Source organism: Oryx dammah, unplaced genomic scaffold, assembly GCF_014754425.2.
Source record: "Oryx dammah isolate SB20612 unplaced genomic scaffold, SCBI_Odam_1.1 HiC_scaffold_17, whole genome shotgun sequence".
Taxonomy (NCBI): Eukaryota; Metazoa; Chordata; class Mammalia; order Artiodactyla; family Bovidae; genus Oryx; species Oryx dammah.
Genome location: NW_024070201.1, coordinates 42,353,154 through 42,370,022, shown reverse-complemented (window position 1 = coordinate 42,370,022; position 16,869 = coordinate 42,353,154). Strand labels below are relative to the sequence as shown.

The window sequence follows — 16,869 nt, the reverse complement described above, 5'->3', positions numbered from 1 at the left end:
TGAGATCGTAGTTCTCCAACCAAGGATCGAACCCGTGCCCCCTGCAGTATAAGTGCCGATTGCCTGGAAAGTCCTCATCAAAGCTTGTAGCTGGGCAGTAACTATCTCCATCCTTATTTTTCACATCTCTTGAAATTAAACAAAAAGTGGTATTCAAGTGTGGGGTATGACTCAGGTTGCAGACCACCTTTTGAGCCAAGTTGAAACCATAGTCAGAGAGTCTTTTCTTATGCTGTGTCTTACAGCAGGATAGAAAGGGATTTGACAGCTGTTTATTTTTGCTACTAGTGGTTTCCCTCCCTCTTCATTCCCCTAGAATGGTATGGAAGGTATGGAATGATTATGCCTTCATAACTGAAAATTGATTTTTTTTCCCCGGTGCCATTCTTTTCTTAGGGGAAAAGCCATATGTTTGTACAGTCCCTGGGTGTGACAAAAGGTTTACAGAATATTCCAGTTTGTATAAACATCATGTTGTTCACACTCACTCCAAACCATACAACTGTAATCACTGTGGGAAGACATACAAGCAGATCTCCACACTGGCCATGCACAAACGAACAGCGCACAATGACACTGAGCCCATCGAGGAGGAGCAGGAAGCCTTCTTTGAGCCTCCCCCAGGTAAGGGCTTCTTCCAGTATTTTTATGTCTGTGTTTGAAAATCAGTAGTTAGGAGCATAATGTATGATTGAAAGCATTGTCTCTAACCGTGAAGTTTCATTCAAATAGTCACACAAAAATACCCTTCACAACTGCAATAATTGCTATCAAAGTAAAGTACTTAATGCTTTGGGATGTATAAGAGGGGACATTAACCTAGTCTCGAAGGTCAGAGACAACTCCCCTAAAGAAGTGATTTTTGGAGAGATCATGGGTTCACTCGCTGTACAGGCAGGGATGTACAAGGTTTGGGGGGTAGGGTGGTAAACAGGGAGCAGAGGCAGGAGAATGTTCCAAATGGAGGGAATGGAACATGCAAAAAGCCCTGAGGTTGGAGAGAGCCAAGTAAATTGGAGAGACTGAAAGAAGCCTGGCCAGGATGGCATTTCTCTGCCTGGGAGGGTGGTGTGAGATGAGGCTGCACAGCAGGGCAGGGGCAGCTAGACTGTTTGGGTGTATTAGAATGTTGGTCTTAATCAAGAGTGGTGAAGCATTCTCAAATAACTCTTAGTTGATTCATGTCTGTTCAGTAGTGTTGTGGGAGACAAAAACATTCATTTCAGTAAGGATAAACTCTTGAGAAAAATAGAATTAGATTCTATGATTTCAGTTAAATAACACAGCATAGTTAAATAGGTAACATGAAATAGGTTTTTCTGAAACAGAACAAAACATATATATTGTCCTGTTTCATTGAGTAGTTCCTAAATGAAGTAAGTTTTAAAATTAAAACATTCTTACCTAATCTTACAACTAATATTAAAGGATTGAAAAACATGTAGGTAGGAAAAAAAATGAAGAATAAGGAAAAGAACAGATCATCCACTATCTACTCAAAATAATTCCCTGTAATTCTAATTTATCTTTTCAGATATTAGTCGTGTGATAGTAAGAAAATACGGAGAAGGAAATGGCAACCCACTCCAGTATTCTTGCCTGGAGAATCCTGTGGACAGAGGAGCCTGGTAGGCTGCTGTCCATAGGGTTGCACAGAGTCGGACACGACTGAAGCGACTTTGCATGCATGCATGCATTGGAGAAGGAAATGGCAACCCACTCCCATATTCTTGCCTGGAGAGTCCCAGGGACAGAGGAGCCTGGTGGGCTGCTGTCTATGGGGTCACACAGAGTCGGACACAACTAAAGCAACATAGCAGTAGCAGCAGCAGCAGTAAGAAAGTAACATTTCCTTCACTCTTTTAAAAATATTTTGTCCATATCGCAAGGTTTGCAGGATCTTAGTTCCCTGACCAGGGATTGAACCCAGGCTCCATCAGTGAAAGCACCAAGCGCTAGCCACTGGACCACCAGGAACTTCCCAACAATTCCTTTACTCTCAAATGCTATGCTGTTTTCTAGCCAAAGCACTGTAAGTGTGCTTGGTTAGGTGTTAACAATTGCTGCTAAATCCTTGCAATTATAAAGTAGACTTTAATGATATCAAACTTGGGTTTAAGACTGTTCCCTTTTTAATCTTCCTCAGTCTCTTCTTTAAATGTTAACATTTAAGATTGTCAGAATTTCTTGTGTTCTAGAAGATAACCTATGAAATACATTTTATTAAAAAAATTAAGGTTGTTTTTCTAAGAATAAGAATGGGTTTGTGTCCCTTTTCTCCCATATGATCCCCTACGTTTTGAACCTCATTGGAGTAATGGTATAATAATAAGTATAATAAATGGCCGTGCATGCATGCTAAGTCATATCAGTTGTGTCTAACTCTTTGTGACCCTATGGACTGTAGCCTGCAGGAATCCTCTGTCCATGGGAATTCTCCAGGCAGGAATACTGGAGTGGGTTGCCATGCCCTTCCCAGGGATTGAACCTGCATCTCTTAGTCTTCTGCACTGGCAGGCGGGTTCTTTACCACTACTGCCACCTCAGAAGCTCATCTGCCTGTGTCTTGTGTGTGTGCTCAGTCGTGTCCGACTCTTTGCGACCCTTTGGACTGTAGACCACTAGGCTCCTCTGTCCATGGGATTTTGCAGGCAAGAATACTGGAGTGAGTTGCCATTTCCTCCTCTAGGAGATCTTCTTGACCCAGAGATCAAATCCACATCTCCTGCACTGGCAGGTGGATTCTTTACCACTGAACCACCTTGGAAGCCATGGAACAGCACAAAAAGAAATGAAATAATGAGTGTCATAGGGATTACACCATGATGACCATAGCTGTATGAGTGCAGGCATCAACCATAACTTTGAGAAGTACTCTTAAATTAGCATAGAAAGTCCTTTGAATTAAAAAAAGAAAATTACCCTTTTTCTGGCCTCATGAGATGTGGAAAGCAGTAGAAGAGAGGGATAAGGAATCTTACTGGTTGCCAAGTATGGCAGTAATGGATGGTTGAAATTGCTGTTTACTTGCTGATTTTTTGTGAAATAAAAAAGTGGGTGGGAGTTCCTGTTCAGTTTTGTGAAATAAAAAAGTGGGTGGGAGTTCCTGTTCAGTCACTTATGAAATTATTAACCTTACCCCAGATAATACTGTCTTTACACAGTGATGTCATTGTGTACTGATGACTTGCAATCAGTCACTCTTGTTAAAGAGTAAGTGACTTAGTGTTAGCACATTGTGTTTACACACCACTCTGGTTTTGGGGTTAATATTTATGAAGATTGTCTTATCATTTTTAACAGCTTCTTAAGTGACTGCAAGAACTTAGCACATATTTGCCATGTTAGAAGGGTTACTTGCTAGTTAGTCTCCCTGTGCAGTTCCCCCACTCCTCACCCCAACACACATGCACACTGTTATATAATCATGCCAACTAACAGAGTAAGCAAAGTCTCTGAAAATTTGAACAGTTACTCTTTATGTGGGAAAGTTTAGTTCAGTCTGCTTGGATTTGGTTTGGCTTTGCAAAAGAGCAAGCAGAGAGATCAGCAGGAGGTGTTAGAAATCATTTTCATGATTTAGAATTCAGCACATATGCTCTTTCATTTTTGTCAGCTTCTCCATAACATTTAAAATATTCTGTTTTCTAAACAGCTTGGTAGGTTGATCAAATAAATGATTTATTTGTTTTAAACAGGTCAAGGTGAAGATGTTCTTAAAGGGTCCCAGATCACATATGTTACAGGTGTAGAAGGGGATGATGTTGTATCTACCCAAGTAGCCACAGTAACCCAGTCTGGGTTGAGTCAGCAGGTTACACTCATATCCCAGGATGGGACTCAACATGTAAGTACCCACCAAAAGCCAGACACATTAAATATTATTTCTCTGAGCCTGGGCTCAAAAGGCAGGTTGGGTCCCAGTTGAAGAAAGCCTTGAACTGGGTCACAAAGTTTGGGAGTTTAGCTTGTGGGCAGTGCTAGATCTCCTGAAAAAAGAGACTCTCTTGCTGAAAGAGACCACATGCAAGGAGGTCCGTAAAGAGAGGTTTGTCACTCTAGAATTCAGGTGGTGGTATGGGTATCTTTCAAAGGTAAGGTGATGGAGGTCAGGAACACAGTGAGAAGTAATGGGTCCACATGAAACTTGGAAGGGATAGATTGGGTGGCAAATTAGATCCAGGAGATAAGACTGAGAAATCAGCAGAAGTTTGGCTGAGGTGACGAGGACATCGTTAAAAGATCTGGGCAAGTCAGTGATGGGGAAACCTGTAAAATTTCCAGGGTGTGACTTTCTCCCTACTTGGAATCATGGGAGTTCACTTAACTAGCTTCAGAATTAATAGGAAGCTGTCTTGATTTCCCCAGGAAAAGCAATGTAAGAGTTGCTGTTTGACAGTCATTGTTTTCTAGATGCCACTATCCTAATTCAGACTTGATTTCATTTTTAAGCCCTCGCTAAGGTTGTCTTAATACCCATGGAAATAGATGCATGGGGTTCTTTATCCTCCAATACTGCCTCTTCCATGGAGAACTGTCTTTTTAGCCATCTCTTTTAGAACTTTACCTCCCATGATTAATCTGCCCTTTGAATAGATAACTCTTAATGTGCCAGTGTTAGCTAGAAGCAGAATATATTCAGGATAGAAACATACAGAGCACTTGGACCATCCCATTCATCCCTCTCCTCCTCACTTTTGACATCACTGATTCCACACAGTACTCTTTGTCCACTGATTGGCACATAAGATTAAACAAATTTACTAACAGTTTTATTCTGGACAGATAGGGTGTCACTGGGGATTTGAGCAGGGAGCATAATGAAATTTGTTTGTTTTTAGCAAGGTGACAAGGTAGAGGATGATTAGGGAGGGGTTAAATATCTAGAAAGAAGTTGTATTATTGGCAAAAATTAGATGAAAGAAAAATAGAAATCTAAATTGGCAGTAGAGATGGAGAGGAGGAAAATGTATTTAAGAAACACTCAGTTTTTCTGATGATCTCTCTCTAAAAAGAGTTTATTCCATTGTAAAATGGTTATTTGCTCCCAGAGTAGACTTACACAAGACTTGCATGTGTGTGTGCTCAGTCGTGTCTGACTCTTTGCAGCCCCATGGACTGCAGCCTGCCAGGCTCCTCTGTCCGTGGAATTTTCCAGGCAAGAATACTGGAGTGGGTTGCCATTTCCTCCTCCAGAGGATCTTCCCGACCCAGGGATCAACCCTGCATCTCTTGCACTGGCAGGCGGATTCTTAACCACCAAGCCACCTGGGAAGCCATAGGAGGCTTAGGCCCAGTCCTTAATAAAATTGACCAGATAAAGCAAGAAACATTGCCTGATTCTAAAATGCATTGTGTTGCAGGTCAACATATCTCAAGCCGACATGCAGGCCATTGGCAACACCATTACAATGGTAACACAGGACGGAACGCCCATCACAGTACCTGCTCATGATGCAGTCATTTCCTCAGCAGGAACACATTCTGTTGCTATGGTTACTGCCGAGGGTACAGAAGGGCAGCAGGTAATTGCTTTTTTCTTTTCTATAATTGGTACAAATATCAGTATCAAAATTGTTCGTCATAGATATACAGTGTGGTATCATGCATGCTAAATCACTTCAGTTGTGGGTGCCTCTTTGCAACACTGTTGACTGTAACCCACCAAGCTCCTCTGTCCATGGGATTCTCCAGGCAAGAGTACTGCAGTGGGTTGCCATGCCCTCCTCCAGGGCTCAAACCCATGTCTCTTAGGTGTTCCACATTGGCAGATGGTTCTTTACCACTTGCGCTCCCTGGGAAGTCCAGCAGTTAAGCACATAAACCTCAGATTGAATCTCAGTTTTAAAGCTTCTTAGTTACACAGCCCTCTGAGTCTCAGTTTTTTTTTTTCATGTGTAAAATAGGATTGATTTTTGCATATACCCCATAACAGCTCCTGGGATCACAAGAGTTAGATACAGCTGAGCCACTGAGCAGACACACACACAGTCATCTCCCCCCACCCTTTATACGGCAGTAAACACTATACTGTTTTTCACCTCCTTGTTTTTTTTAATCTTAATAATATATCTAGGACATCTTTCTGTTTCTTTATATAGAGAATTTTCCTGTCTTTTTTTTTTTTTTGGTAATTCTGGTGGCACCACATGGTTTGCAGGATCTTAGTTCCCAACTGGGAATTAAACCTGGGTGCTGCAAGTGAAAGTGAAGAGTCCTAACCACTGGATTGCCAGGGAATTCTCTCTCATTCTTTTTCTAAGCTATATCATATTCCACTGTATGGACATGCCATAATTTATTTAAAGTCTTTTGCTGTTTCAGACAACACATAATCTTGTGCACGTGGGATTTTTTATGTGTGTGAATATATCTGCTACTAGATAAATCCCTAGAGTGAAACTGCTGGCTGAAAGGACATACACATTTGTAACTGTGATAAGCATTGCCAAACTTCCTTTCTAGGGTTGTACACATTTACATTCTTACCCGTAGCCTTTGAGAGTGCCTCCTCCCCTTTTGATGGTAGCACAGTGGTACCAAATCTTATGTATCTCTTTGTACTTTTATTTTTCATTTATCTTGAATGATTTTGGTTAATACATTTGAAAACTGTTCTTATAGGGTCTTCCCTGGTGGTCCAGTGGCTAGTACTCTGTGCTCGCAATGCAGAGGGCGCCTGGTTGGGGAACTAGATCCCACATGCTGAAACTTAAAGATTCGGAATGCCATAACTGAAAAAAAAAAAAAAAAGATCCTGCATGCTGCAACTGAGACCCAGCACAGCCAAATAAATCAGTAAATAAAGTTGAAGACATGACAACAACACAACACACACACATTGTTGCTGTGCTGTGCTGAAGACAACGCTGAGTTTCACTTCAGCTACTGTACCCTGTTCAGTGAAAGGGTCTGTCAAAGTTCATAGCTATTACTCTTCCTAAATTCATTTATAGATTCAGTATTATCACAATCAAAATTTCAGAAGGCATTTTTTAAGATATACATAACCCAATTCCAATAATTTATATGAAAATGCAAAGGACCTAAAAAGAACATGCAAAGTCCTGAAAAAAAGAACAAAGTTGAAAGTCTTCTGCACCTTGAAATACAGGAATCAGAATCAAAAAGCTTCTAGAAGAAAAGTGAATGGTTTTGTAACCTTAGGATAAAAATTTCATAGACAGGATACAAAATGCACCAACAATAAAATTTTTTCTTTTTGGATAAATTGGACTTCTTCAAAACTACTTTTGCTTAAAAGTCAATGATAGACAGGGTGCCTGATGAACTATGGACAGAGGTTCATGACATTGTACAGGAGACAGGAATCAAGACCATCCCCAAGAAAAAGAAATGCAAAAAAGCAAAATGGCGGTCTGAGGAGGCCTTACAAATAACTGTGAAAATAAGAGAAGTGAAAAGCAAAGGAGAAAAGGAAAGATATACCCATTTGAATGCAGAGTTCCAAAGAATAGCAAGGAGAGAGATGAAAGCCTTCCTCAGTGATCAGTGCAAAGAAATAGAGCAAAACAATAGAATGGGAAAGACTAGAAAGCTCTTCAAGAAAATTAGAGATACCAGGGGAATATTTCATGCAAAGATGGGCTCAATAAAGGACAGAAATGGTGTGGACCTAACAGAAGCAGAAGATATTAAGAAGAGGTGGGAAGAATACATAGCACTGTACAAAAAAGATCTTCACAAACCACCTAGAGCCAGACATCCTGGAATGTGAAGTCAAGTGGGCCTTAGGAAGCATCACTATGAACAAAGCTAGTGCAGGTGATAGAATTCCAGTTGAGCTATTTCAAATCCTGAAAGATGATACTATGAAAGTGCTTCACTCCATATGACAGCACATTTGGAAAACTCAGCAGTGGCCACAGGACTGGAAAATGTCAGTTTTCATTCCAGTCCCAAAGAAAGGCAATGCCAAAGAATGCTCAAACTACCGCACAATTGTGCTCATCTCACACGCTAGTAAAGTAATGCTCAAAATTCTCCAAGCCAGGCTTCAGCAATACATGAACCGTGATCTTCCAGATGTTCAAGCTGGTTTTAGAAAAGGCAGAGGAACCAGAGATCAAGTTGCCAACATTCTCTGGATCATGGAAAAAGCAAGAGAGTTTCCAAAAAACATCTATTTCTGCTTTATTGACTATGCCAAAGCCTTTGACCGTGTGGAACGCAATAAACTGGAAAATTCTGAAAGAGATGGAAATACCAGACCACTTGACCTGCATCTTGAGAAACTTGTATGCGGGTCAGGAAGCAACAGTTAGAACTGGACATGGAACAACAGACTGGTTCCAAATAGGAAAAGGAGTACGTCAAGGCTGTATATTGTCACCCTGCTTATTTAACTTATATGCAGAGTACATCATGAGAAATGCTGGCCTGGAAGAAACACAAGCTGGAATCAAGATTGCCAAGAGAAATATCAATAACCTCAGATATGCAGATGACACACCCTTATGGCAGATAATGAAGAGGAACTAGAAAGCCTCTTGATGAAAGTGAAAGAGTTGGCTTTAAGCTCAACCCATCACTTCATGGGAAATAGATGGGGAAACAGTGGAAACAGTGTCAAACTTTATTTTTGGGGGCTCCAAAATCACTGCAGATGGTGACTGCAGCCATGAAATTAAAAGACACTCCTTAGAAGGAAAGTTATAACCAACCTAGACAGCATATTAAAATGCAGAGACGTTACTTTGCCAACAAAAGTCCATCTAGTCAAGGCTATGGTTTTTCCAGTGGTCATGTATGGATGTGAGAATTGGACTGGGAAGAAAGCTGAGCGCCAAAGAATTGATGCTTTTGAACTGTGGTGTTGCAGAAGACTCTAAAGAGTCCCTTGGATTGCAAGGAGATCCAACCAGTTCATTCTAAAGGAGATCAGTCCTGGGTGTTCATTGAAAGAACTGATGTTGAAGCTGAAACTCGAATACTTTGGCCACCTCGTGCAAAGAGTTGACGCCTTGGAAAAGACTCTGATGCTGGGAGGGATTGAGGGCAGGAGGAGAAGGGATCAACAAAGGATGAGATGGCTAGATGGCATCACCGACTCGTTGGACATGAGTTTGAATAAACTCCGGGAGTTGGTGATGGACAGCGAGGCCTGGTGTGCTGCGATTCATGGGGTCACAAAGAGTCGGACACAACTGAGAGACTGAACTGAACTGAAGAACCATTTTAACCTTCTTCTAAAAGGAATATTGCCAAATTCCTTTCTCGAGAGTTTTAATAATTATGCCTTGGATCTAATAGTATTCTTATTTCACTGTACTCTTGGTAGCACTGAGGATTTTGTTTTTTACATTTGCATTATTCACAAGCAAAAGTTATATTTTTACTTTAACTTGTCTGTTAGTGAGGTTGAACATGTTTTTCCTATTAGCCTGCAATTGTTTTTTTCTTCATTGAGGTAAAATTTATATACAGTGAAGTGCATAGATTTTTTTTTTTCCCCCACATCATGTGGTTTGCAGGATCTTAGTTCCCCAACCAAGGATCCACACCTGGGCTCCTGGCAATAGAAGCACAGAATCCTAATCACCGGACCACCACCTGCACAGATCTTAAGTTTACAGTTTAGTGAGTTGTTAAACATACAGACCCATCTCATCCCAAACAAGACCTAGAACGTTTCTATCACCCCAGAAAGTTCTCTTGGACCCCATCCAGTCAGTCTCCATCTAGTTGTCCTGATTGTATTATCTTGTCTATTCTTGAATTTTGCATAGTGATGCCAGAGTATGAACTCTCTTGTTTTGTGTTTTTTTGTTCAACATAACATTTTGGAGATTTATCCATGTTATTGTTTATAACATGAGTTCCTTCATTTTTATTGCTAAGCAGTATTCTGTGGTTAGGAGTATATCACAATTTATTGATAGAATCTCCCCTTGATGAACAAATATTTGAGATGCTTCCAGTTTTTTTTTTTTTCTATTATGAATTAAGATGGTGGTAAAAATTCTAGTACAAGTATATTTGTAGACACATATTGTCATTCTCTGATTAATAACCTGTTAGTGGAATTTCTGAGTCATAGGGTAGAGGTATATTTAACTTTATATAAAAGTGTCAAGCAGTTCTTCAAAGTGGTTTGACCCCACTCACACTCCCACTCACAATAGTTCTGTTTGTTTTATATCATCAGCATTTTGAGTTGTTGCTGTTTAAAAGTTTAGCCATCTAGTGGATGTAAAATGGTATATCATTGTGGTTTTAATTTGCACGTAGGTTGTTTAATTTTTTGAAAAAGAAAATGTTAGTTGCTCAGTCGTGTTTGACTCGGCGACTCTAGACTGTAGCCTGCCGGGCTCCTCTGTCCATGGATTCTCCAGGCAAGGATACTGGAGTGGGTTGCCTTTCCTTTTCCAGAGGATCTTGCTGACCCAGGGATCGAACCTGGGTCTTCCACATTGTGGGTAGATTCTTTACCATCTGAGCCACCAGGGAAGCCCTGATAATTTCTTAATATCTGGTACTTTTCTAAATACTTGTTTTTCTTGATTTTTAATTTAAGTCTGTTATGGTTAGAGAACCATATGGTAAGATATTACTATTTTGAAATTTGAGACTTGTTTTCCTTTGTCTTTCATTGATTTCCTATTGTATTTCATATGTATTTGAAAAGAATGTGTGTTCTGCACTTGTTGGTACAGCATGTTACACTTTAAGTTAAGGTGGTTACACTTTAAGTGTGGTTCAAATATTCTATAACCTTATTAATCTTATATATATTTGTTCTGTCAGTTACTAAGAAAAAGTAATTGATATCTTCAACTAGGATTATGGATTTGTCTCCCTTTTAGTTGTTTCTTTTTTTACTTCTAGGTTTTTGAAACGCTGTTATTAGGTGTGTACATATTTCATTTTAATTCCTCAAATGACTTCATAATTATACACTTCTCTGTTACTTTTTTGAGGTTGCCCAGGGATTAAAATGTGCATCCTTAAGTTATTGCGGTCTACTTAGACTTAAGATTGTTACTACTTTACATAAAACCTTGAAACAGTGTATTTTCATTTATGCCCCTACTTTTGTGCTGCTGTGATTTATTTTATATTTACAGATATTAAAACCCCCGCAGTGCAATATTATTTTTTAGCATAAGCAGTTCATCTTTTAAGTAAGTTACAAGATGATGGGAAACATAGTATTTTATACTTATCTGCTGGTTTATAATTTCCAGTGCCTCTTATGCCTTTCTGTAGAGTTGAGTGTCTATATGACATCCATTTGGCCTGAAGGATGTATTTTGGTTTTTAAGTTAGCTAACTCATTTTGGCTGTGTCAGGTCTTAGTTGTGGCAGACGGGGTCTTCCCACACAGGGCATGGTTGTGGTCCAGGCTCCAGAGTGAGCAGGCCTCAGGAGGTGCAGCATGTGGGTTCAGTGACTGCGGCACTCAGGCTTAGTTGCTCTGCAACCTGTGGGATCTTAGTTCCCCAACCAGAGACCAGACCTGTGTCCCCTGCTTTGCAAGGCAGATTCTTTATCACTGGGCCACTAGGAAAGTCCCCTGAAGGATATACGTTAGCATTGTTTGTAGTGCAGATCTACAGTGACAAATTCTCTGGTTTTGCTTATTTGAAAACATGTTATGTCGCCTTTCTGTTTTTGTCTTGAAGAATATTTTTGTTAGATATAGAATTGGTGGGTTTTTTTTTTTTTTTTCTGCACTTTAAATTGTCTCTGTCCTTCATTGTTTCTGATGAGAAATCAGCCATCTTCATATCATTGTTCCCCTGTATATGATACACCAGTTTTTCCTCTGGCTATTTTCTAGACTCTTTATATTTGCTTTTTAGCAATGTAATTATGGTGTGGTCTTCTTTGTATTTATCTCACAGGTTTCTTATATGTAATTATAAGACAACATATATAATATTATGAAACATTATATAGTCATGTTTTTTGTAGGGGAGGGTGTTTGTGTTTTTATCAAATTTAGGAAAAGTTAGGCCATTATTTCATCAGAAGTTTTTATTCTGCCTTATCGTTTCCCTTTTACTTCTGGGTCTCTAAAGTATATGTATATTAACTTGGTGTTTTCCCACAAGTTTCTGGGGGTGCATTTTTTTTTTAGTTCTTCAGATAGATAATTCTTATTGCTCTGTCTTCGAGTTCACTGATCTTTTCTTTTGACATCACCTACTTTACCCATCTTTTATTAGGCCCATTTAGATAATTTTAGATATCGTCATTTTTGACTGTAGAATTTAATTTTTTACAGTTTTTATTTATTTACTGAGATTTCCCCTTGTGTGAATTCCATAAGCCTTTTAACATATAATAACTGTCTCAAAGTCCTAGTTTGCTAATCACAACATATTGGTCATCTCAAGGTCTGTTTCTGTTAACTTCATATTCTCTTGACTCTGGGTTACATTTTCCTCTTCTCATGTGTTGTAGTTTTTTATTGTATTCTGGATATTGTGGATGATACAGTATGGGGACTTTTAATTTGGTTATCTTCCTCTGAAGAATATTAATTTTATCAAGTAGTTAAGTTACTTATGGAGGCTGGGTTTTGTACTTTTATTAAGGTAGGTTTGTTTTGGTTTTGCCATTTGGTTTCAAGGTGAATCTTTAGTCCTGGGACATAGTCTTTACTCCTAAAATGTAACTCTTAAGGTTTCAGTGGAAGGCCTAAGGTGTTTTCCAAGCCCTTCTAAACTTGGTGGGGTTGAAATTCTAAATTCTGTGTGCCCTGTGGTGAGTATCACTGAATCCTCTTCTCAGCTTTTTAGCCTTCTAGCTGCTGCTTTGTTCCAGATTTACTGATACCTCCCCAACACATTTGCAATTCTCAGGTCTTAAAGAATTGAGAGGAACTTATATACAGGTTTGGGGGGTCCCCCTCCCTCTGGTTTTCTCCTTTCTAGGATATCCCTTTCACTATATAGCCATTCTGGCAGCCCTGGACTTCATTATCTGATGCCATAAGTTGCCTTATGCTGCAGATTGGTGACTGCCCTCAAGTGGAAAAGCTGGTGAAACCGGTGTGATCCAGTGTGGTTCCCTTCTATTGAGAATCCCCGCCATTTCCTGCCTGCTCTTCACCATTCACCAGTGCCTTCAGATGGTTGCTTTTTCATATTTTTTTGACACTTTATGATTGTTACCTGCAGGAAAGGTTAGTCCCATATAAGCTATTCGCCTATTGCTGGACTAAAATCTGTTGCTGGACTATGGACCAATACTGGGATTGATCCAAGCTAAGTATCTATTAGCACTAAAATCCAGCATTCTTACTGGATTAATGGCCAAGTAAAATGCATTTAAGCATTTAATAGTAATTTCAGTTATTAACCTATTCTTTCTCTAAGTTTGGCTGAACAGAATTCTTAAATACCATATGACATGTAGTTGATGCTATTTTCTACGTTATTATCTACATAGAAAAAGCTGCATTCGTAGTTTAAGAGCCAGAAAAGCACTTTTAACCACTCTGACTAGGTGCTTCAGGAGCAGGTTGGAAAGATTCCGTGGGATCTAAAAGAGGAAGTGACTGTGACAGAATGTGTTGCTGGGAATTAATCCCCTGGTAATCCAGTGGTTAGGATTCCATGCTTTTACTGCAGGGGTCATGGGTTCAGTCCTTGGTTGGAAAACTAAGATCCCTCATGCCGTGTAGTAATGTTCCTGGTACTTTGTTTTCCCAGTTAATGGAAATCTTTTTTTTCCGCCATACTGTGCAGCTTGCTGGGATCTTAGTTTAATTCCCTGACCAGGGCTGGAACCCAGACTCCTGGCAGTGAAAGAGCTGAGTCCTAACCACTGGATCACCAGGGAATTCCCTGTGGAAATCTAATTTTGTTTTTAATTTTAAAATATTTTTATTATTTAAAATTATTTTATTTTTAATTTTTTGTTTAATTTTAAGCATTTAATAGAAATCTAATTTTTAAAAACATTTTATTTTGTATTGGGGAATGGCTGATTAACAAATGATGTTGTGATAGTTTCAGGTGAACCGCAAAGGGACTCAGCCATACCTATACATGTATCCATTCTCCGCTAAACTCCCCTCGCATCCAGGCTGCCACATAACATTGAGCAGAGTTCCCTGTGTTATATAGTAGGTCCTTTTTGGTTAATGGAAATCTAATTTTTAGTGCAGCAGATAAACAGGAGAAAATAGTGTATCTACCACTGATCCAAACTCAGGAATAAATAGACATTTGATATATAAACTAATCCATGTGTGTAACTTCCCAGGCAGCTGCTTAGGAATATTAGAATCTAGGCACTGTCACGTCACTTCTGTTTAATGAAATCTGACCTAGCGAATCTACTTTCTCAGTGTCCTCTATCCTGTTTCCCTATCGGCTTGCTTCATAACTTTAGATCAGTCCCTTCTTTCTGAGTGTCAACTTCCTCAAAAAAGAGGAGTCCATGGGAATTCCCTGGCAGTCCAGTAGTTAGGACTCTGCTCTCACTGTTGAGGTCCCAGGTTCACTCCCTCGTAGGGGAACTGAAATCCCACAGTCTGGGAAGTGCAGTCAAAACAAAAAAGGAAAAAAAGAGTTCAGAATAGACAATATGTAAGGTCTTTTCCAGCTTTCAGCTTCTACAAGTCTATGGTCAGAAGGGAGGATTTCTTTTTGAATTTGAAGATAGTCCCTTGCATTAAATGGATTTTATCCTATTGAAATCATAGTTTTAATTCTTCTGTGTATTTTTTAAGGTTGCAATTGTGGCTCAGGACTTGGCAGCATTCCACACTGCATCATCAGAAATGGGGCACCAACAGCATAGCCATCACTTAGTAACCACAGAAACCAGACCTTTGACCTTAGTGGCAACATCCAACGGCACCCAGATTGCAGTTCAGGTGAGTACAATGGCAGCTGTCCTCTGTCGACAGCAGTGCTGTTCAGCCCTCAGCCTTGTCACCGTACTCTGATGCATAACATTCACAGAGGCAGGGCACAGAATAATACGTAGTGCTTAGCTCCTTTACGGAAATAGCTATGTTTGAAATAAACTCAAAGAGACTAAAACTTTGTTTGCTACTATCTTTGTGTGTTATAAGGGAATTTATAACAAGAAGTATAAAGCTCCTGGTATACACATCCCTGTGTGTACCTGACCAGCCATCTTTACTGCCAGAATAAAAGTTTAATTAGGCAGGATTCTATAAAGCATTTAAGAGTTACTCCTTGGAAATGAACCGCCTGTAAACGTAGACTCCCAAGTTAGTCCTCAAAAAAGTCCCCGCACAGCAGCTGTATGTACGGTGGGGAATGTCAGAAGACTATGAAGAATACATTCTCTGGGAAGTCACTGCACTCAGAGAATCTAGAATATGAGGTGTAGATTACCTTTCCTTGGGAAGTTTGTTTTGTTTTAACATATTTACTTGGAAAGGGTTAGAATGCACTCAGGAAAATGCCAGCTGTTGGTTTTAATTTAGTTTATGGGCATGAAGCTAAAGGCTCATGAAGCTCTCTATCTCCAACAGAAAAGATAAGCATCTTTTTGTTCCTTGCATGTGTGAAGATTTATCAAAATCCTGTATAAAGAAACTGCATTATTCTCCCCAGCAGGAATTTTTGTGTTTTGTGGATGAGCGTTAGTGCTTTAACAAGCCCAGGTGTTAGAATTATAGAGAGAAATTTTACTTCTGGCATATTATATTTCCTTGGCATTATCTTGACTGTGGCTTTGTGTATGTTCCTGTTGCAGCTTGGAGAACAGCCATCTCTGGAAGAAGCCATCAGAATAGCATCCAGGATCCAGCAAGGAGAAACGCCAGGGTTGGATGATTAACCCTCAGAACAATGAGCAATAAAGCCAGAGAAGCCTTTCATCTTCAGGCAGCAGAGATCCATGAAGCCCGGGCCCAGGAAAACTAGAAATTTTCCATTCCCGAAACACTGTACACATTTTTATGCAAGAGTGGAGAACATTTTATTCTTGACACTTTTGTGTATATAACCCTTGGAATAGATTTCCCAAACTGATGTATTGTGTACAAGGAAGTATGAAATTAGGGCAATACAGTAATTTTTTATGTTACTCTTTTATCAGATTGCAAACTCCTAGAGTCTACGTGCAAGACCAGTGAAGTCTTACGGAGTCTTATGATGGATTTTTAACTTACTATGAAAAAAAAAAAATAAAGGCTGTATTGAAAATGTCAAAGGTTCTATACGTCAAACAATCATAATTCCAAAAGCCATCATGGATAATAAAGGATGTAAAGCCTTCAGATATTTCCCTCAGCTAGTAGTGTGTCTGCAGTTTTTGTTCTACTGTATACTTGTCCATTTTTATTTGTATTAAATATCTCACGGTTTGAAGACTATTCATTACAGTTTTCCACCCCTGTTAAATACCAGCTCTGCAAGCTGAAGTGCTAATTATATTAGCATTACATTGGATTATGTATAAAATTACAAAGTTTGGTTATTTAAAATTAAAAAGTTAAATCCAGTACTTCGGTTTTGTTAAAGATGATTTCCTGAGTCTTCAGTTTTTTGTTACTATTTCTTAAAAATAATGAACTATCAAAGCTTGACCACAGGCTGGAGCCCGGGATAATAGTGCTGTAATTGGAAATGGCTTTATTCTGAAAATTAGGTTAGTGGGTTGGTGTAAATTATTTATTTTTGCTTATGTACTTTTGTTTTAAAGCTTATTTACCCTAAAGTTTGTTATTAATTTTGAATACAGCAATTTTTAAAATGTTACCTTTATATTTGTTTCATTAAATTGGTATGGGGTGGGGGGAAGAGTTGTAGAAAACACCACTAATGTAATAGGTTAAAATACAATATATATATATTTAGAGTATATTATGTATCAAGCACAATAAGTACTTTTCCATACATATTTATCTGCTCA

The 16,869-nt window shown here is 39.2% G+C and overlaps 1 protein-coding gene across 3 annotated transcripts in view; it reads left to right on the top strand.

The window, feature by feature from the left end:
- The window catches only part of ZNF143 (zinc finger protein 143), a 60,804-nt gene extending 44,322 nt beyond the window's left edge, over positions 1 to 16,482 (top strand). For 2 of the 3 annotated variants that reach the window (XM_040258406.1, XM_040258405.1), the window contains exons 12-16: positions 397 to 624; positions 3,699 to 3,847; positions 5,364 to 5,525; positions 14,708 to 14,854; positions 15,709 to 16,482. In XM_040258406.1, the coding sequence (XP_040114340.1) occupies positions 397 to 624; positions 3,699 to 3,847; positions 5,364 to 5,525; positions 14,708 to 14,854; positions 15,709 to 15,792 (770 nt within the window). In that variant the 3' untranslated portion in view covers positions 15,793 to 16,482. The remainder of the gene's footprint in view (positions 1 to 396; positions 625 to 3,698; positions 3,848 to 5,363; positions 5,526 to 14,707; positions 14,855 to 15,708) is intronic. The other variant, XM_040258407.1, reaches the window with a different exon arrangement.
- The last annotated feature ends 387 nt before the right edge of the window (positions 16,483 to 16,869 follow it).